The 21,036-nt window shown below is 40.3% G+C and overlaps 1 protein-coding gene across 1 annotated transcript in view; it reads left to right on the top strand.

Moving 5' to 3' along the window:
• The window catches only part of Prkg2 (protein kinase cGMP-dependent 2), a 99,287-nt gene that overhangs the window by 28,658 nt on the left and 49,593 nt on the right, over nt 1–21,036 (top strand). The window contains exons 3-7 of the mRNA XM_005359533.3: nt 8,143–8,309; nt 11,519–11,632; nt 12,220–12,325; nt 13,405–13,468; nt 19,865–19,942. Of these exons, the coding sequence (XP_005359590.1) occupies nt 8,143–8,309; nt 11,519–11,632; nt 12,220–12,325; nt 13,405–13,468; nt 19,865–19,942 (529 nt within the window). The remainder of the gene's footprint in view (nt 1–8,142; nt 8,310–11,518; nt 11,633–12,219; nt 12,326–13,404; nt 13,469–19,864; nt 19,943–21,036) is intronic.

The following is a 21,036-nucleotide window of genomic DNA, read 5'->3' as shown; positions in this document are numbered from 1 at the left end:
GAGAGAGAGAGAGAGAGAGAGAGAGAGAGAGAGAGAGAGAGAGAGAGTCCACGTCATGTAATTCACCCACATGGTTTTAGGGCTGACCTCTGGGTATTGGGTAGTCGTTTTCTCTTTCCCCGCAGCTGTTTATTGCCTGTAGCTTCTCCTCTGGGGCTGGGGTGTGTCAAATGGTGTCATCATTGTGGAGGCTTTGTTTAGGCAGCTATATCATTATCATTTCATGGGTACAACTTCCCTTTCATGTCTAAAAGGCTCTACCTAGCAGCACATTCTGCTCTTCTGGCTTCTGCCAACTTTCCAATCATTTTTTTTTTCATCACCTTTCTAAGCTTTAGGTGTAGAGGTTGCATTACAGATGTACTAAATCTGGAGCTTCGTTGACGAGAGGGTAAAATCTACACTTATCTGTGGCAGAAGAGTAAATATTAAGCATGCAGTGAGAAATAATTTTTCTTTAGGTAAATGGTAGCAGTGAGTTCCCATCTAGTGTATATGGCCTCTCTGCCATGTTTCGTTGGCTAGGTTTACAGTACCAGTCATACATTACCTCCCATTGATATGGCCTTAAGTCTAAGTAGACAGCTGTTTGCTACCCCCGTATGTAAGTGCCATTATGAAACCCTTGAGGATGACTATGTTGACATGCTGGTCAGCATTGTGATTCATAGGCTTTTAGCTTCATACACCAGAATGTTAAACATGTTTAAGATAGATTTAAACGTTTGATCTCACATTGGCACTTTTTGGTGATGGGGTGTAGACTTCCTGGAGGAAGTTAGGCCCTGGAAGTGGACTTTGAGAGTTTATAGCCTTACCCAGCTCTAGTTTTCTCTGTGCTTCAAGGCTGCATTTACAGATGTGATCTCTTAGTCTCTTGCTTGCACTGCCTGCTGCCACATTTGTTCTAACCCCTAGAACCATAAACTGAATTCACTCTTCCGTGATTTGCTTTGGTCATGGTGCTTAATCACAACAGTGGAAGAGTAGTTGGTACACAGAGCTAGGACTGGGAACATGCTGGTGACAACAGTGGGTGAGGTTCTTGGTGTGGCTAGAACAGAGCAGGATCGTAGGGATCTAGAACTTTGTGTTTGTTACTCATTTCTTAAACATCATTTGTCTCTGGTGTGTTTGTATGTGTGTGTGTATACGCGCTTGTGATGAAAATGATAATTTACATGGTAATTATTCAACAGCTACATGCTTATTTGTTTACAGAATGATGTACAAAATAACTTTTTATTAATTTTAGATTCATTTTGTTGACAGTTCTTAAATATCATTAAACAAGGTGTTTTTCTTCCTTTCTTCATGCTTATCTTTAGTGAATGCTTTTCATTTTTATTAGTCTTTTCAAAGAAATGGCTTTTAAGACATTTGCTTTCTGATGAATACATATTTTATACTTCATTGATCTACACTTTTATATTTTATTATTTTAAAAGCTTTTTTGCCTTTTCCACACCAACCACAGTTTCTGCTCCCTCCCCCACTTTCCCCATACCCAACTCCCATCCACTCCTCAAAAAGGGTAAGGCTTCCCGTGGGGAGTCAACAACATCTGGCATATCATGTTGAAGCAGGACTAACCCCCACCCCCCCGTATTGAGGCTGAGCAAGGTATCTCCCTCCCCCCATAGGGAATAGGCTTCAAAAAGTCAGTCCATGCTCTAGGGATAAATTCTCGTCCCTTTGCCAGTGGTACCACAGTCTGCCCAAGCCACAGAACATTAATAGTTACCTTAGTGCCTATGCTAACAGTGTTCTGTTTAGAAAGTCTTTTCCTGTGCCAATGATTAAAGACTGTCCCCACTTTCTCTTCTATCATGTTCAGTGTATCTGGCCCTATGTTGAGGTTCTGATCCATTTGGTGTAGAGTTTTGTGCAAGGTAACAGCCATGGATCTATTTGCATTCTTCCACATGCAACCATCCAGATTGACCAGTACTACTTTTTGGAGATGCTGTCTTTTTCTGTGTGTGTGTGTGTGTGTGTGTGTGTGTGTGTGTGTGTGTGTGTGAAAACAGATATGTCTGTAGGTGTGTGGATTTTTGTCTGGGTCTTCAGTTAGATTTCATTGATCAATGTGTCTGTTTTTGTGCCAATACCATGCTGTTTTTATTACTATAGCTCCGTAGTACAGTTTGAGGTCAGGGGTGAGGACATCTTCAGCAGCTTCTTTATTATTCAGGATTATTTTAGCTATTGTGGAGTTTTTGTGTCTCCACATGAAGCTGAAAATTGTCCTTTTAATATCTGTGTTGTGTGTGTTGGGATTTTGATGGGGATTGCACTGAATTTGCAGATTGCTTTTGGTAGGATGGCCATGTTTACTGTATGAATCCTACTGATCCATGAGGATGGGAAATCTTTCCATCTTCTGATATCTTTTCCAATTTCTTTTTTTTTTTTGTTCTCTATGGTGAATGTTTTGATTGTTATATACAGGGGATTTCTTTTCTGATCTGGTCTATTTGGTGCTCTATGTACTTCTTGTACCTTGATAATAGGCATCTTCGTCTTTAGGTTAAGGAAGTTTTCTTATGTTATTTTGTTGAAAATATTTTCTGTTTTTTTTTTCTCCTTCATCTATTCCTATTATACTTAGATTTGGGCTTTCCATAGTGTTCCAGATTTCCTGGATGTTTTGTACCAGATTGTTTTTAGATTTAACATTTCTTTGACTGAGGTATCCATTTTTCAAAGCTCTGTGTTTTTCCCCCTTGGTTTAATGTGTGACCAGTTTTCATGAAGTTTGGTGTCCACTCAGAATAGTGTGTTTTTTGAGCTTACTAAATGAAGACTGTTAAAATATCAGTTGAATCTAGAATTTGTCAACTTCTGCTTTGAATTTTGTGCTCATTCTATAGACTTTGATAGCGTCTTCCTAGGTGCATGCCCGTTTAGCATGCTGACTGATCCCTGGTGCTCTCATCAGGAAACAGCCCCAGTTCCCTTCAGCTGGTCAGTTGTGTCACCCATCTTCCCATTTCCTACCCCATTCCTTTGAAGCATCTGTTTTATGCATAGCATGCCTAGTTGTTTTGTTTGGCTATCAGTTTGACAATCTTGGCTAACCTGCTATCTCATCTGGTCATTGTCTTGCATTAGTTAAACATATATTTTGTTACATTATTTTAGTATTTTATTTAAACATTCTCTGACTAATCTTGTAGGAAACGCTCTAAATTATAGCATGCCTCATTGACTTATGAGTGTTTCACATTAGACTTTTATCAATTTCTGGACCTTCTATTATGTTGACTCCATTTACTTTCCATCTCCATGTCTTGGCTGTTTCATGTATTTATTATGTGTTTTATGCTCCACAAGGTACCACTCTTTTATAAAGGCCATCTTCCTTTAGCCACCCACACACTCACTTCCTCTGTGGCGCTGTCTTCCCTGTTACCTCTGCTGGTTCTCATCCCTTCGGTCTGGAGTTATCCACTATTAGGAATCTGTTACCAGTGGAAAAACACTTTGAAATTGTGTTCATTTTGCTTTCATTTTTGAAGTCAGTTTTCAGAGCAGAGATATTGAAATGGGCTTTGTGGAGCACTTTGGAGATTTCCTATTGTGCTCTGGCTTCCATTATTTCTGCCCAAGAGTGAATTAGTCCTCTTGTTGGTCATTTGAAGGTTATGTGTCTCTTATCTTGCTGCTTTAATAACTCTTCTATTCGTATTTTGTTTTCAGCAATTTAACTATGGTGGGATTAGATATAATTTTTAAAAGATTTTTATTAAAAAGTATTGTGTGTATATGTGTGTGTGATTTGTGTATGATGTGTGTGTGATATGTGTGGTGTGTGTGTGATTTGTGTATGTGTGATGTGTGCATGTGTGTGATGTGTGTGTCATGTTTGTATGTGTGAGTATGTGTATGATGTGTGTATGTGTGTGACATGTGTGTGATGTGTGTATGTGTGTGTGATATGTGCATGTGTGTGTGTAATGTGTATATTAATAGGAGGTATGTGAATGTGGATGCAGCATTAATGTGAAGGTCAGAAGACAACTTCAGGGCTCAGTTCTCTGTTTCCACCTTGGTTGCTGGAATTAAACTCAGCACTTTTATCCACTGAACCATCTATCTGATACCATACGTGTAATTTTAATTGTATTTGGTGCATCTTTTCTATGGCTTGGCATCTTTGAATTGATTTAATGGCAGTATCAAATATGATTGTTGTAGGTGACTAATGGCAATATGATTGTTGTAGTTGAAGTTTGGCTAGTTGTAGCTGGCTACTTTTATGTCATCTAGACGCAGGGTAGGTTAGGAAGAGGGAAACTCAATGGAGAAAATGCTCTCACTAGCTTGTTTGTGGACTAGCTTGTGGTGCATTTTCTCAATTAGTGATTGAGCTAATCACTAGCTCACTGTGAACAGTGTCATCCCCAGGTAGGTAGTCCTGGGATGTATGGGAAAGCAGGCTGAGCAATACATGACGAAACAGCCTGTCACAGGCAGTCTTCCACAGTCAGTGCTTCAGCTCCTGCCTCCAGCTTCCTGCCCTGACTTCCCTAAAAGCTATAAGATAAAATAAGCCCTTTCCTTTCTAGTTGATTTTGATAGTTTTTTATCACAACAATAGAAATTCTAATAGTACATTGAGTTTTCATGTCTATTACAAAACTACCTGAGATAAACAGTGTAAAGAAGGAAAACTTGGTTTTGTTCAATGTGTAAGATGTTTTAGTCGGTGTCCCCTGATTCTCTTTCTTCTGAGCATTCAATGAGATCAAACAGAGTGGTCTTCCATGAGGTGGAACGCTTTGCTGCACCAAGAGACCCTTCCTATGGAGTCACTGTTCTGTTAGCATGCCTCTAGATGTCTCAACAGCTGGATCTGTTTTCTGTCATCTGTCTGTCTATCTGTATACCTGTCTATTAGTCACCTATCATCTTCTGTTGTTGCTTTGTGAAACCAGAGAAAGTTGTGCTGATAATTAACTGGTGTACATCGAAGTGAAAAGTTCATATTCATGAGTGTGTGTAGAAATCAGAAGCTAGTGTTAGGTGTCTTCGTTAGTCATTCTCTACTTCTATTCTTTATTCAGATACAGGGCTTCTTTTGAACCTGGAGCTCATCAATTCTTCTAGGCTGGCTGACCAATCAGCTACCAATTAGATTCGCCTGTCTCCCCCACCCTCTCACTGTGGATAAGGTCACATGCCACCCCACCTGGCTTTTACCTGATTAGTGGGATCTGAACTCAGGTCTGTTTGATTTGCACCATAAACCCTTTGCCAACGGAGCCACCTCTACATTCTGTTTATATTCTTGATGCCTGTTACATGTGTCCTGTGTAAGTATTTAAAAAAGTTGTCCAGTGCATTTGGCACAAATCCAAGCATCCCGCGAGTAGAAAGGAAGCTTCGTATGAAATCTGCATCCACTCAGGACACTGGAGGCTTTTTTTTTCTTTGGTTGATGAATATGGTATGAATAGCTTGAGGTGAGGAGAAACTAAACCACACTGGAGGAGAGAACATGTTCCTCTTTTTAAGGTAAAGCTGACAGAACTAGGAGACAATAACAATCCTACTCCATTAAAGGATTTGTTCAAGAAATGACCTATGCTGTCAAAAACAGTGAATAGTATACTTAAGAATATTGATTTTCTCCACAGACAAATGGTATTTCATAGCAGTTTTATAGAATGTAAACAGAAGTCAATATACAGATAAACGATTTAAAATGATTTTTTGAAACACTGCCTCAAAGATAATTGTTTACTGCTAGACTTTGTGAACTTTCAATTTTTCTTAAACTCGGGGCACTTTAATGTGTCCCTAAAAAATGTATGTTATGAGACCAGGGTTTGTGGGCACTGAGTAAACAATCCTGGAATGCTACATGGACATTGAAAGTTCACTGGTGCTTGAGCCTTTGGACACTGTTCCTATCTAGCACTCGAGCCGAAAAGGGTGCCTAGCTAAAGTATGCTCTCAGTATATACCAGCTGGGGGATTTTTATGCTTGTGGATAAAAGAGAGTTCAGCCCAGACTGAAACATTCAGTCATTTTTTTCTAGCAAGATTATTTTTTAATATAGTGCAGGATGCGCTGCAAGGAAAATCCCAAGAAGCTGAAATCTCAGAAGAGAAAGCTGCTAACTTTGTCCAGAGCTGTAACTTGTTCTTAGATGGTGGTGACATCATTGCCACCTGAAAATTAAAAGAACAACAGTGCTTCTTTTGTAACAGAATCCAAATAGCTAGATGCCCATCAGTAGATGAATGGATAATAAGAATTATATTAAATATATAACAATTATATTTATTAGAATATTCTTCAGCTTCCAAGAAAGATGAAACCACAAACTTTGAAGAAAATGTAAGGGCTTGATGTGTTATAGTAAGCAATGTCACCCAATCCCCCAAAGAAAATTAGCTTGCACATTCTCCCTCATTCATGGACAAGCCTATCATGTATGCATGTGTATATGTAAATGCACTATGTGTGGCCACAGTGAAGCATTTAGGTGACAAGGGAGAAAGGAATGCACATAAAAGACACATGAGCTATGGAAGAGGCTACAAAGCTAATTGTTTCTCTGGTTTCAAATCTCACATGGTTTTTCATAGTGGATAAATGCATAAAAATATAATCGCTACTGAAAGCATAAAATCCTACTTGAAGATCCAGGACTTCAGAATGGCCCTTCTCACTGTACATACATGAAAATCCAAGTGTTCAGAATAACCCTCTCACTGACCATACGTGAAGGTCCAGGTCTTCAGAATGGCCCTTCTCGGTATGCATATGTGAAGATCCAGGGCTATTCAGCATAACCCTTGTTACTGTCCATAGGTTCACTGAGATGGACAGAGTTTGGATCTGGGCAGGAGTCTGCTTGAGGGCATACTTTATTCTAGCTGTGCGATACTTGTATTAAACAAGCAATTTTTACATTTAAAATAGAACTGACAAGGTTCTATGATGGTTTAGATGGAAGAGGAGGGAGTTCTTAAGATGGTCCCTGGGTTTGGATGTCTCAATGGATAGGGGAGACACTCTAAGAAGGGAGGTTTCCTACGTAGGAGATCATCTGTTTTCTTCCCATGGATGAGGTCATGAGTGAAGTTACTCATTTTAGGAAGACTTAGCTTGTGTTTGAAAATCATTTGTATAGAAAAAGTTTGCTAGTTTCAAAATTAAACGTAATAATCTACCTTTAACAGGCATTTGAATGAATGATGCAGAAAAACTGGTTTAAAATCCCATTGACAGTAAATGGACTATGTAAAAGCTCTGACAGCTCATGGAGCAGCTTTTCCTCTAGATCAGTACTTTGTATCATTTACGATGGAGTATGCTAATTAAATCATTTGAAACACATGGCAGTTGAGGAACTGTTTTGAGCTGCTGCTTTTCTGACAGAAGGCAGAGGATTCTAGGATTGACAATAAGTAAGACTTGAATCTGAGCAGTGCAGGGTGTGTCTCTGGAAACGAAGTTTCTCTCCAGGCTAGTCATGCCTAGAAAAAAGAAAAAAACAGGCAAATCCAGACTTGAACCCCACCCCATGTCAATCAATCTTAAGGAGGGGCTGCCTTTAACCTTGGAAGAGGAAGTGGGATAGAAGGAAGTGTCATAGATGGCAGATTCACAGGCTCGGATTTAAGTCTGTGGAGGAGTAAATTTCTTCCTACCGCTCACTCTGCTTCTTCATAAAACATGGGAATAGTAGCCATTTTACAGGATATAGGATTAAATAAGATATAGAAGAACACTACCCCTGCATTGTATGTGCACGTGTGAAGCAAAGAAGGGATGCAGACGTGCACCCATGAAGGGTACTGCTTTGTAATCTCACAAATGCAACTTCTTCCTGTTTCCTAGATCTGCTCCCGTGTGACAGCTGCATGGCATGGGAATTTTCCATTGAGAGATAGGATTGTAAATGATAATTAAATTGATATCATAATTACTACCAGTAAAATATTCCAGATATTTTTAAGGGTTTGATGCATAATATATGGTTATTCTATAGGTGCAGTTTTTGATGAGATCAAGAAACAAATATGTCTCTGCAAAAAAATTTATAAGCTTATAGATCATAATATCAAAACCCAGAATGACATGAATCATTTATGCTTTTCATTACTTCTGTTATTGCCCCACAGTGAGAAAAAGCTCATCACAGACGCCCTCAATAAGAACCAGTTTCTGAAGAGACTGGACCCCCAGCAGATCAAAGACATGGTGGAATGCATGTACGGGAGGAGCTACCCACAGGGCAGTTACATCATCAAGCAAGGAGAGCCGGGCAACCACATCTTTGTGCTGGCAGGTGAGTTTCACACATTTTTCTTTTTGAGTTCTCATATGAAATGTTTTTGCTGATTTTGGCCTTTTTAAAATTTAATTAAAATTTATTTTACATTCTGACTGCAGTTTTCCCTCCCTCCTCTCTTTTTAAACCATTCCTCTTCTGTTTCTGTTCAGAAAAGGGCAGGCCTCCCATGAGTATCAGCAAAGCTTGGTGACATATCCAGTGGTTAAGACTAAGCACTTCCCTTTGTATTCAGGCTGGGCAAGGCAATTTAGGATGATGAAGAGCCAGCCAAAGCACTGGGGGCAGGAATTGCCAGGAGTCCCACAGTAGACCAAGCTACACAACTGTCAAATATATGTAGAGGGCTTAGGTCAATCCCATGCAGGATTCCTGGTTGTTGCTTTAGACTGTGTGAGTTTCTATGAGCCAGGTTAGGTGACTATGTGGGTTTTTTTGTAATGTCCTTAACTCCTCTGGCTCCTACAATCCTCCCTTCCTCTCTTTAGGAGGATTCCCTGAGGTCTGCCTAACATTTGGCTGTGAGTCTCCACATCAGTGTTCATCAGTTACTGGATGAAGACTCTTTAATGACAATTGGGGTAGTCACCAATCTGATGACAGGAGATGGCCAGTTACATATCCATTATTGATAGGAGTCTTAGCGGGGTCATCCTTATAGATTCATGGGGGTTTCCCTTGCACCAGTTTTCTACCTGACCCTGAAATGACCTCTCCCTTTCCAGTCATCTTTTTCAGGACTCTCCCTTTCCATCCAACCCCCAACTCAATCCCTCAAGTTCCCATCCCCACCCGCTCCCACCCAAACCAGGAGATCTCTTCTATTTCCCATTCCTGGAGAGAGTCATAAGTCCTCCCTTGGGTCCTCCTTGTTCCCTAGCCTCTCTGAGTCTGTGGATTGTAGCAAGATTGTCCTTTATTTAATAGCTAATAGCCACTTATAAGTGACTACATACTATGTCTTTCTGGGTGTTGGTTACCTTACTCAGGATGATTTTTTTCTAATTCCGTCCTTTTGTTTCAAATTTCTTGATGTCATTGTTTTCAGCAGTAGAATAGTCCTTCATTGTGTAAATCACCACATTTTCTTTATCCATTCTTTTATTGAGAGACATCTAGGTTATTTCCAGGTTCTGGCTATTACAAATAAAGCTGCTATAAACATAGTTGAGCAAGTGTCCTTGTGGTATGATTGAGTATCCTTTGGGTATACGTCCAAGATTGGTATATCTGGGTCTTGAGTTAGATTAAGTCCCAACTTTCTGAGAAACCACCGTATTGATTTCTAAACTAGTTGTACAAGTTTGCACTCCCACCAGCAATGGAGGAGTCCCCCTTACACCACATCCACTCCAGCATAAGCTATCACTTGTGTTTTTGATCCTAGTCATTCTTACAGGTATAAGATGGAATCTCATAATCGTTTTGATTTGCATTTCCCATATGGCTAAGGGTGATGAACATTTTTTTTGTGTGTGTATGTTTCTATGCCCTTTGAGATTCTTCTGCTGAGAATTCTGTTTTAGGTCTGTATCCTAATTTTTAATTGAACTATTTGATATTTTGATGTCTAATTTCTTAATATATTTTGGAGATCAGACTTCTCTCAGATGTGGGGTTGTTGAGGATCTTTTCCCACTCTGTAGGCTACTGTTTCGTCTATTGACAGTGCCCTTTGCGTTACAGAAGTTCAAATTTTAGAGGGATAGGTGACTCACAGAAAATACTTTCTTCTTACAACCTTTTTTCTTGCCTGTTTCACACCTGTTTGGGCAACACAACAGCTTTCTGACAGGAGAAGATAGGTCATTAAGTCAACCAATATTTATGGAACCTGCTAAGCGAGGAGAAGCACCTCACTCCAGTCCATCTTGTTCCTTGTCAGTAATTCTGATCAGTCTTGGCTAGAGATATTACTTCAACCTTTGAGACACACAGCCCACATGGAAGTAAATTAGTTGGTTTCTTATTTGAATTAATTATGGTAACATTTAAGGACTGAATTGCCTGGCTTAATTATCTGCCTGAGCAAATTAATTTGATAATTAAAATTCTCTCCTTTATAAAATACAGCATGAATATCAAATAGTACAGCATAGTTATCTTAAACTCTTGATATTCCATATAATCCTTCAGTATTATTCAAATCCCATGAGCTATAACCAATTAAGCAAAGAACCTTGACATGAACTAAGATTCAGCATATCAACAAGATAGCTCCACTAAGTGGTTGTGATGGAGTTAGAATTAGCTGTGATAAGAAGTCATTGAACTGCATATCTAATCTGTGGAATTTAGAACCAAGAGAAAAGACCTTTTTCTTCCTAGAATATAGTTCTGCCCTAGCAAACATCTTTGTTTCTCTTGTCTGGCACTTATAATGAATGGTTCCTGGAACAATATCAGCTCTTATATCAGGTTTGTTGAATTGAGTGGATGACATAGTGATCTAAGCTATTTGGGAGTAAGAGAACAAAAGGTTGACATTGCTTCCCCAATTTTTCTTCCTTCAAAAATTTAGATATTTTTGCTTATGGCTTTTTTTTTAGACAAAGCTTCGTTTAAAGATGAAAGAAAAGAGGGTTTCCAGGGCAAAGCAACAGTAGGAAGTGTGCTCAGTGCTCTGTTTTCTCTGACCCAGCTTTGTGTAGGTCTAGATATGGACCCGAATGGGAGGTTCAGCAGCAGAGGACCTTGGGATAACTTTCCAGGGTTACACAGTCAACAACTGATGCAAGCCAGTTGTAGCACTAGGTAACTTGACCTGGCAGCCAGGGCGTCATGGCTCTGATAAGTTTTCCTTTCCTCACTGAAACAGCTGTGCAGGGTTTTTAAGAAACACTGATTGTTGGGCTCCTGGTAAGGGAGAAGTAGTTACAGTTTTCATTGGGCAGAATGAATATTGTTAGTATTTACATAACATTTAACCCGTGCTATCTATTGTTTTAAGTTCCTTACCTGTATTAACACTTAATTCTCATGATTACATGAAATGCATGTGATTCTCCCCACCCGCCATGATGAAAAGCTGCTCGGTGTGAGGAAATGGCAGGTCTGGAACCAGGCTGGATCTTTCACCCACTCTGATATATTCAGCTTCCTAAGTAGCTTAACTGAATGCTTTGTATGATTTCTGGTTATTTTTTTCTCTATGGAACCCAGATAGGTTTTGATGATTTCTGTTTTTCTTAAATGCTACTTGACAGAGGGTAGACTAGAGGTGTTCCAAGGAGAGAAGTTGCTATCATCCATCCCAATGTGGACCACTTTTGGGGAACTGGCAATTTTGTACAACTGTACCCGTACTGCCTCTGTGAAAGGTAAGAAGAGAGAAGCTGTGGGATCACCACTGTATCTAAGGTTGTCTCCTAGCCAAGCTGGTGGCATTCTGCCCTATATACTCTTATTTATAAAAACATAATTGCATTAAAAAGATTCATATGTGATCTTTGATACGAATAATTCAGGTTAAGAAGAACTTTCTCCAGGGTGGGAATTAGCTCTTAGGCAGCTGTGTCTAAGCACTGTCAAAAGGCACTCATTCACATCTTTGTGCGTACAAGGCTTTTAACTTCCAGGTACCTGCTTATGAACTCTTTAGTATCTGGCTTGGCTTCAGGCTGGCCAGCATGACTCAGGAACACATCCGATGGATGTGGTGTGTAACTGGAAATTGCAAACTATTTGAATATCATCCTACCCAAATCAATCCTGGTACCCTCTTCCAAATCTTGGCAGATTTCAAAACTGAAGTGATGTAAAATTACCCACTCTTTCATTATTTCCTCTCATTTGCATGTTTAAATAGTACATTCCCAATGAATATATAGTCACTGGCTAACATTTTGGAGGTTTTTCTTTTTCTGATGCTAAACACTGTTGTATTATCTTCTCAAATTTTCTAAAGCTATTACCAATGTTAAAACGTGGGCGCTCGACAGAGAGGTATTCCAGAACATTATGAGGAGAACAGCCCAAGCCAGGGATGAGGAGTACAGAAATTTCCTCAGAAGGTGAGAGTAACCATGTGACAGAAGCAGATAGGTCAATATTTGCCAGTGTCATGATTTTCCTAAGTTTCCCCAATTCCAGCAGTTTCTATATAATTGAAGCAAGCAGCAAAAGATTTCCCTTGCAGCAAATGGCAGCAGATACCAAAAATTACATTTGCTTATGCATGGAGTTATTTTCTTTCTATTCCTTTTATTTCTGTATTGAAGGAGCGAGCCATAGCATAAAAGATCTAAAAATTCATCCGAGTTTGCTCACCAGGCTTTGAAAAGCACTGATGGTCTGAGAGAGTCCAGCAAAAGACTAATTTTTAAAAAAATAATTTTAGTTATTATTATGGTATTTTGTTTATTTATTTGTGAGTGTGTGTGTGTGTGTGTGCAGGTGTATGCACTTACATGTCCCTGTTACCTACCTCTGGAAACACTGATTTTTAAAAAGACAGTACAGTAAGAGTAATAATCAAAGAACTTGTCACCGATAATTTCCATGTCCCCATAGGTTCAGTGTTTACTTAAATTCAAGGATTTAGATGAAAATCTGATCCTTCATTTTGAATAGAGCAACTAACCCAGGCTCTAAGAGACATTGAGAAGGAGAGAAAAACAGTTCTCCAAATGTTAGTCACTTAGAAAACCAACCACAATGTTTACATGTTTCCTCCTAGAACTGACAGGATAGGATTATCGCCATTGTAGGATCTTGGTACCTTCGTTTTTGCACATATGGCAAATGCCTGGAATAGTATAGTGCATATGAATGATTTTCAATTGTCAAGAAATTCTGTTATTTATGGGTTTTCAGTTATTTAAATTCTTATTTCGGAAAAACTGAAGTGCTCCACATTATAATAGTAAGTGAATGTAAAACTATAGTGACTGTATGCAATGTTTGTTTTTCAAGACAAAATTAATTAAAGGTTGGGTGTGGTGTTGCCTGCCTGTAATCCCAGGGATTAGTGGGCTGAGGCAGGAGGATCATGAGTTCAGGGGTAACCTGGACTACATAGTGAGACTTTATCTCAAAACTTTTCCTAATTAAAAGCAGATAATTAATTTAAGGTTTCTTTTTAACTTCGAAGTGTTTCCTTGCTGAAGAACTTACCTGAAGATAAACTAACCAAGATCATTGACTGCTTGGAAGTGGTAAGAAATTTTTAACTAAATATCATTAGAAGATTTCAGAATCTAATCTTATTATTAGTACTATAAATAAAGAAAGAGGAAAAGATGGTAGAACACTAACCTACAGAGGCCAGGTGCAGGTTTTGTTTGTGAGAACTCTTTGGCCCACTCACCCTGAATTAAGGGACCAGCAAGGGTTAGATAGCTTTGGAACTTGCGGAAAGAAATTGGATTTGCATGGGTAAGATAAAATTTGATTTACATATTTTAATCTTTTTAGTACATTTTATACAACTAATCTGCCTTACTCAAGAGGCCTTTGATTTTCTCCAATTAACATCACAATCCCCGCAGAGTTTTCACAATATAAAGGAATCAGCGAGGCATAATTAGAAAACAGGGTACAGAAAGGGCATGCTGGGGCTGTGGGGGAGGCGTCTGGAGCCAGACCATGCAGCATGCTGTACTCATTCTGGGCCATGGAAGCACATGGGAAGAGATTGCAATCGAGCGCTTTACCTCTTTCAATGTCTAGAGGCACACAGCAGATTGGAGCGTGTTCCAAAGCTTATTCCTGGCATCCCCAGATGGCTGCTTTTGTGCCGTGTTGTCAAGCCTTATTGTGAATAATGCTTTTATAATGTACCTTGGGTTTTGATGATACTCAGTTTAGGAAAAACCTCTTCAGATTTCAGAGATTATAATTCAGAGCAAGTAGCCTCTCTCCCTTTCTTGGGGGACCATTTCATTGAAGCCAAAATGACTTTTCTGAGGTTAAGAGGAGGTAGGGATTGGTGGCAGTATCGTAGCTGGAGGTGACACCTGTGCAGAGCTGCTCTCAGTTGTTATGATTGACAGGGGCCCACCTGCTCTGATTGTTGATAGATTCATGCCCCTGTCAATCATAGCAATGTAAACTCCTATGTACTGAGAAGGAAGCAGTGACCATTTCACCCTAAACCTAAATGACGTCAGTAATGTTTAAACATAAGTCATGAAGCATTCGGTAGCTTATCAAGGACAGGCTATGGGGACATCATGCCCTGCCTCCTGTCCCCCGGGTCTTTGGATGTGACATCAGCTTCAATGCCTCTGTTGTCTGTATCCTTTTGGGATTTTCCCAGTGTAACATAAACCAGTCACAGATGTTACAAATTAATAATTCATCCTAATTTCTCAAGATGTTTTCTTTTCAGGCCAGAGAAGCCCTATATATACATATTTATTTTGTTGTTGTTAACCAAAGAAATCTGTTTTTAATATTACTAATAGAGGAGAGTCACCAGACAGGAATTCCATGCCGACAGCAAATATGTGAACTTGATGTCATTAAAAATAAGTTGTCAGTTAGACATATTGATAGTGACCATAGGCAACAGCTACAGAATATGCACATGAATTTCTCAAATTATTAATTTGAGTATTAATTAGCAGCCAATTCAAGTTTGTAAGCTTCGTCTTTTAAAAACACCCAGCAAAGCCTGATTGCATCTCAGCATCTGAAGACTGCAGTGCCATTTATAAAGGCTTCTTTATTCTACCTGGCAAACAAGCGTGTCTCTGTGATGTGTGAAAATTCTCGGATGTGGAACTGATTAGCAAAGGAGTAACGGGATCTGTTTAGTTCTAAGAAAAACACATAATTTCCCAGCAAAACTTGACTCCTGACCCATCCACAGGGTCTTCACCACAGTCGGCCCCACCCTGGTGTGGGCAGGTATGATCGAGCACCTACTGAGTTCTTAGAGCCCATGTCCTGAGACCCACAGTCTTCCAGAAAACAAAAGGTATCTGAACTGCTGCTTGGTAGAGAAGCCTTTTGGAGTGGCATTTCATTTGTATTTTAATTAATAAAGCTTGCCGGCGGATCAGAAAAGCAAAACAGCCACACTGGCCAGCCTTACAGACCAGGCAGCGGTGACACACACCTTTAATCCCAGTAGCCACACCAGCTTGCCATAGAAACCAGACAGAAGCCATGCACACCCTTAACCCCAGAACTAAAGAGGAATATAAAATAGAAGGAGACAGCTCTTAGTCTCACCCTGAGAATCCTGAAGGCAGGATCGCCACTTCGGACTTAGGTCGAGGTTAGAGCCAGTGGCTGGCTGCTTTGCTTTTCTGGTTTTCAGGTAGGCTTTATTTATTAAAGTTCAAATGAAATGCCACCACAGCCTTTCCCCCTTTTTCTTTTATGTATAGGGAGAAAAAGGCAGAGAGAAGGGTTGAGAGTCCTTGTTTCTCTGTCCTCCAGTTCATCACCCCCCACCACACCCACACCCGCACCCACACGCACGCACGCACGCGCGCGCGCACACACACACCCACACCCACACCCGCACGCACGCACGCACGCACGCACGCACAAGTACATGAACACCAAGCAGTGGATCCTGTGAGGTTCCAAAGACACTCAGCACAGATGGCTAACTCCGCGGCCTATTGTTATGCCAAAGCGCTCTGGCCACCAGGCCTGCTCAGTACCCAGCTCCTCTCTGCTTTTCCCACCCAGCTCTCTACACTAAAACTTTGTAGCGAAGAGGTTGGGTCTCCCTGTCCCCAGCTTTCCTTTCCTATATAACCCTGCCATTTCAGCAACTGGCCTTCTTGGTCCTTATTCTCTTTCTTTTCTCTTGCTCTTTCGCCTCCACTCTTGGCTCTCTGGTCCCCTCTTTTGTCCCTCTCTCTTCTCCCCGCCCCCACCCACTCTTAGGCCTGTTCAGTCTGCTGGTCATGGTTAGTGTACTTCTTTCTCACCCTGCTCTGGACTCTTCCAGATGCCTCTGGCTGTACTCTCCCTCATGTCTACAACAAAACTCTTTTCCTCAACCATACCTTGGACAGTCAGGTCCTCCTTTTTCATTCAGATCCTATGTATTTAAGACTCAGGCTGCCGCATTCCAACACCAAGTATTTGACTCTGGGAGTCCAGTTTTTCATCAGTTTTCTTGAACTCAGGTCTCCCAGAGCCTTCAGTTTGAAGTCTGCCATCTTCTGGAAGCCCCTGCTCATGTTCTGAGCTGAACATGGGTGGGGATAATGGCACCCAGTCATTGCTGTGCTTTAGGGTGTAGCTAATGACAGCCACAAGGCAGTGCAGGTTTGGAGTAGTGGCCACAATGGATGATACTGAAAATTCTAATGTGGCTCGTGTCCCTCGGCAATCATAAAACAGGAAGACAGGTGACACAAGAGTGTCTTGTGTCCATGCAGGCAACAGGGAAAAGTGTGGAATTTGTGTTCTGAGTTACAAACACAGAGATTAAGCAGGAAGTTGGCTATTGGGGCAGAGCTCTGGAACCTGACCCGGTGGCTCTCAGTTCTGTACCCGGATGTCCACCTTTGCACCTTCCACAGAGCTCCAGCCATGGCAGGGGTGAGAGAGGCACAGCAATGTGAATGTCTGTATCCTTCTTCTGATGGGGGTGCCAATAGAAAGGCAGATTCCCAGGTACCCACCATACTCACCAAATCAGAAGCTGGTAGAGAATCTCAGTTCCACTGTTTCAAGATTTCACGAATGGGATTCTTAAGCTCACTACAGTTTGAGAAACAGCACGGCAGGGGGTGAAAAGGGATTGAAAGCATGTTTTGTAGAGTGGGCCGCGGACTACCTCTTCATTCCAGAGATTACCACTTTAAATCATGTTTTTCAAAATCTAGTCTCTCTGTGCATGCTGTGTGTAGTTCAGGTGAGTGTGTGGGTATATACACATGTATGTATGCATGTGACATGTGAAGGGATCAGAGGACAGTTGTGGGTATCATTCCTCAGACACCACCCACCTTTTCTTTTTAACAGGGTCTCACATTGGTCAGATCTTACTGACTAATATGGCTGGCCAGTGAACCCTAGCAATCCTTTGTCCTTACCTCCCTCATGCTGGAATTGCAACCAAGTGCTCCCATATCCAGCTTTCAAAAATATGGACGATAAGGATCAAACTCAGGGACTCCTTTACTGACTGAACCATCTCCCCAGCTCTATGAGCAGACCTTTGAACAATGAACTTGGATTCATAGTCACAGAATGAATTACACATGTGTGCTTTTATGGATGAGTGTGCATGTATATGGGTCGCATCTGTCAGTCATCAATACATTGTACAATGAAAATTTGCAGCACAAGTTCTAGATTGAGGAAGTCTGGGATTATTTTTGCTTTTACTCTGTCACTCTGTAGTCGCTTCCCCGTTCTTAGGTTTTCTGTGTAAGAACTCAATTTATGGCCTTTTGCTTCATCAGCACAAAGGGTGTCTTCATAAGAGTGAGAAATTATATGTGTAGGGGTGGGTGTCCATTAACATTGGTTTTTTTCTGCTCTTGTCTCATTCTGTTCTGAAATTGATTTCTTTATTTTTATCTTTTTCACATAGTCTGTATCCATCTTCAGACTTCTAGACATGTTCCTTTAAAAATTCCTTTCGAGCCATGGAAACCAATTTAATAAAACAGGTTTGCAAACTCAAAGTAGAAGTGTAGGCATGATTTTAAGTATCTATCTACGTGTGTGTGTACCTTTATGGGTATATCAAGTATCCACGTAAAGTGAATCATCTCCCTACAGGATAGAGTCCATGACTTCTCGGTCTTCTAAGGGACCCAGCGATGTAACCACAGGACAGTCACTGTTTGCACTTCTCTTTTTGGTTGCGGTGTCTGCCCTGGCCTGACTGCCTGCATTCCTCAGTTGGCAAATACTGGGCAGTCTAGCATCATAGCCAGCACTCACCACTATATATATTTTTGGTCTGACCTATTTCCACAGCCTTTCCTCATCTATGAGTTACTGTCCATGCACCCGGGAGGTATTATTTGCCTTCCTTCCGAGGTTTGGGGTGACAAAGAATCATTCCTCGGTTGGTTCTACTGGGGAAGCTGCCTGTTAAGACATAATAGGACCCTTCTCAATGTCCCCTTTCAAGCTTGTCCCCTTTCAACTTAGCTGGTTAGCAGGAATCAAAGCCACACTTCTGCACATATAAGGGGTTTTGTCTTGTTTGAAGAGCAGTCTGTTGGCCCCTCAGAAACTTCTCATGTCATGTCTGCTCCATGTGGGTGTTGAGAACTGAGGCTGGAGTTGGGACAAGAGACGTAATGATGAGTTCCTCAGGTGTGGGCTATCAGCAGCTTAACTCAAGAGACTGGTGGTCCAGAAGGAAGACACCTTGGGTTGTAGGGTTGTGGTCATCCTTAAGTAAAGAAAACCTAGCTGCTCGACTCTGTCCTTGGGCTGTCTGGTCCCCAGAGGCAGGATGCTAATCAAAGGGTGTTGCTTAAAGTCTCTAGGTTCATGCCTGATTGTTTTAGCATCTACAGAAAACTAGTGAATTTCTCTAACTTTAAAGGGAATGTTCTTAGTTGATGTATTTTTTTTTAAAAGAAATTCCATGTAGAGCAGGGCTTTGAATCTGGTTCTTCTGGTTTCATTTGTTTTTCTAAGAAATGTTGAAATGCTAGATATAAAATGCTAGGAAAATTGAAGCTGTGTTCATTGATATGAGGAGTAATAGTCAGTCTATAAATATTTATTCTATTATACTTTGATCATTTTTCCTAAATGATCAGAAAGTTATTGAAAGGCAAACACATTAAAGTAGTTAAGTTTAGAATTTATTTTCTAGTCTAAAGGAAACAAATAAGTGAAATTATGTTGTCAGTTTTGCCTTTAAAAAATTAAACAAAGCCACTTTGTTAATATAAATAAGAAATCCATTTTAGTTCTCTGACTTGAGACAACATATTAAGGCCATACAGGGTAGTATCTGTCTGGATGTGCTAAGGATACCAGCTTGCTCCTTTGCTCTGTTGAATGGCTACATTACTTCTGCTCAAGAATTCTCAAATTATACAACTGTGTATGAAAAACAGAAAAATTAATCCAAGAAAGAAATAAATGATCATTTTCACTTTCATGAGGATAAATCAGCAGTAAATCCAGCATTGCACATGTAGGTTCTGATGTCTCTGGGACCTTTCGTGTTGAGGGTTCTTTAGAACTAATGAACTACCTGTTCTGTATACGGACTCCTTTTAGGTATCATTGCTGCACAGAGGAAAATAAAGGATTCCATTCCTCATACCCACTGGGAGTATTTTCAAATCATCATGCAATCATACATTCCTTTATGAACCTCTGACCTACTCTCCAGACAGTTACTAGACATTGTAGTTCAGCCAGAGGTGATATCACACTGTGTCCCTGGCTGTTGAATGTTGAATACATGAAGTTTCTCAGTAAACACAACTCTTCTTTCTGATCAATAAAGCAACTCTCCTTATTTTTACCACAGCCTTAATGGCAGGGAAGGACATCTGACTTGCCATCCGCATTCATTTAAAGACACAAAGGGTTCTATTTCTTCCATCACACACCTCCACTTGAGCTGATGTTCTGTTTGCTTCTCATCCCGATAGGAATACTATGACAAAGGCGATTACATCATCAGAGAAGGAGAAGAAGGAAGTACCTTTTTCATTTTGGCAAAAGGAAAGGTAAATGCTAAGTAAAACTTAAGTTATTAAGACTTCTGCTCTGATTGGTGTGCCATCAATGTCACTGTGTTCTGAGTTGCCTTGGAAGAAGCCCCCTGACTGAAAGAATAATGAAGTATCACTGATAGGGTCTCTGGGGTTTTCTACGAGGCCATCTGCGTTTGGGGATGATGGCACAGCTGACATAGTAGCTTATCGGTAACTGCACACAGGTTGCTCTGTTTTCTGTGGAAGCCTCTCTGTATGTGATGTCTATAAAGACTGGTTTATTTCTAGAGGCTCATTTTAGGAATGAGTATGTGATTGCCAGTCAGCCCAATGGTTCAAGAACAGGACTGGAATATCATTTTTATGTAACAGATATGATCAACAGTTTGGAAGAATGAACTCAACAAGTAAAGTTCCATTCTTTGGAAGAATTCTGGCTAATAAAGAAATTGCATTTGTTATTATAATTTAAAGTACTAATTTATTGTGACATTTATAAATATCAATCACAAATTCTAGCTAATATGAAACAACACTTATTAACATTTAACTAGAGTAATTCATATAGGGAATATTGTAAGTTTAAGTTTCTGTGCTGTGCTCTTCTAGCCTGTGCTTCACTTTGAAATGGCCACTGAGTTGTGAGCCCTTTCCCAGTCACTATTTTGCGCTGTTTTGGAGGTTCATAAGATAAAGCCTACCTATGGAGAGACTTCAAACTGATACTCACACTATTATTGATTAAGTTATCAACTGTGATAGAATTTCTGAAGCAACAAAGTTCCCCACAGGACTCAGATTATATATTCTGAGGATCTCTCAAAAAGAATCACTGGGTTTACATTTTAAAAACTGGCGTTTAAAGCCAGATGTGGTGGCGCATGCGTTTGATCCCAGCACTTAGGAGGCAGGCAAATCTCTGGTTTGGGGTCATTCTGGTTTAAATACCAAGTTCCAGGACAGCCAGGGACACACCATTTGAAACCCTGTCTTTAAAAACCAATGTCTATATATTGACCTTTGGTAGGTGATTTGAATGGAATATTCTCCTATTACAGTGGGTTGTCTGTACCTGCCTTAAAAAGAGCAGGTATAGTGGATTACAA

This window comes from Microtus ochrogaster, linkage group LG1, assembly GCF_000317375.1.
Source record: "Microtus ochrogaster isolate Prairie Vole_2 linkage group LG1, MicOch1.0, whole genome shotgun sequence".
Classification (NCBI taxonomy): domain Eukaryota; kingdom Metazoa; phylum Chordata; class Mammalia; order Rodentia; family Cricetidae; genus Microtus; species Microtus ochrogaster.
This window is presented reverse-complemented; position numbering and strand designations above follow the sequence as displayed.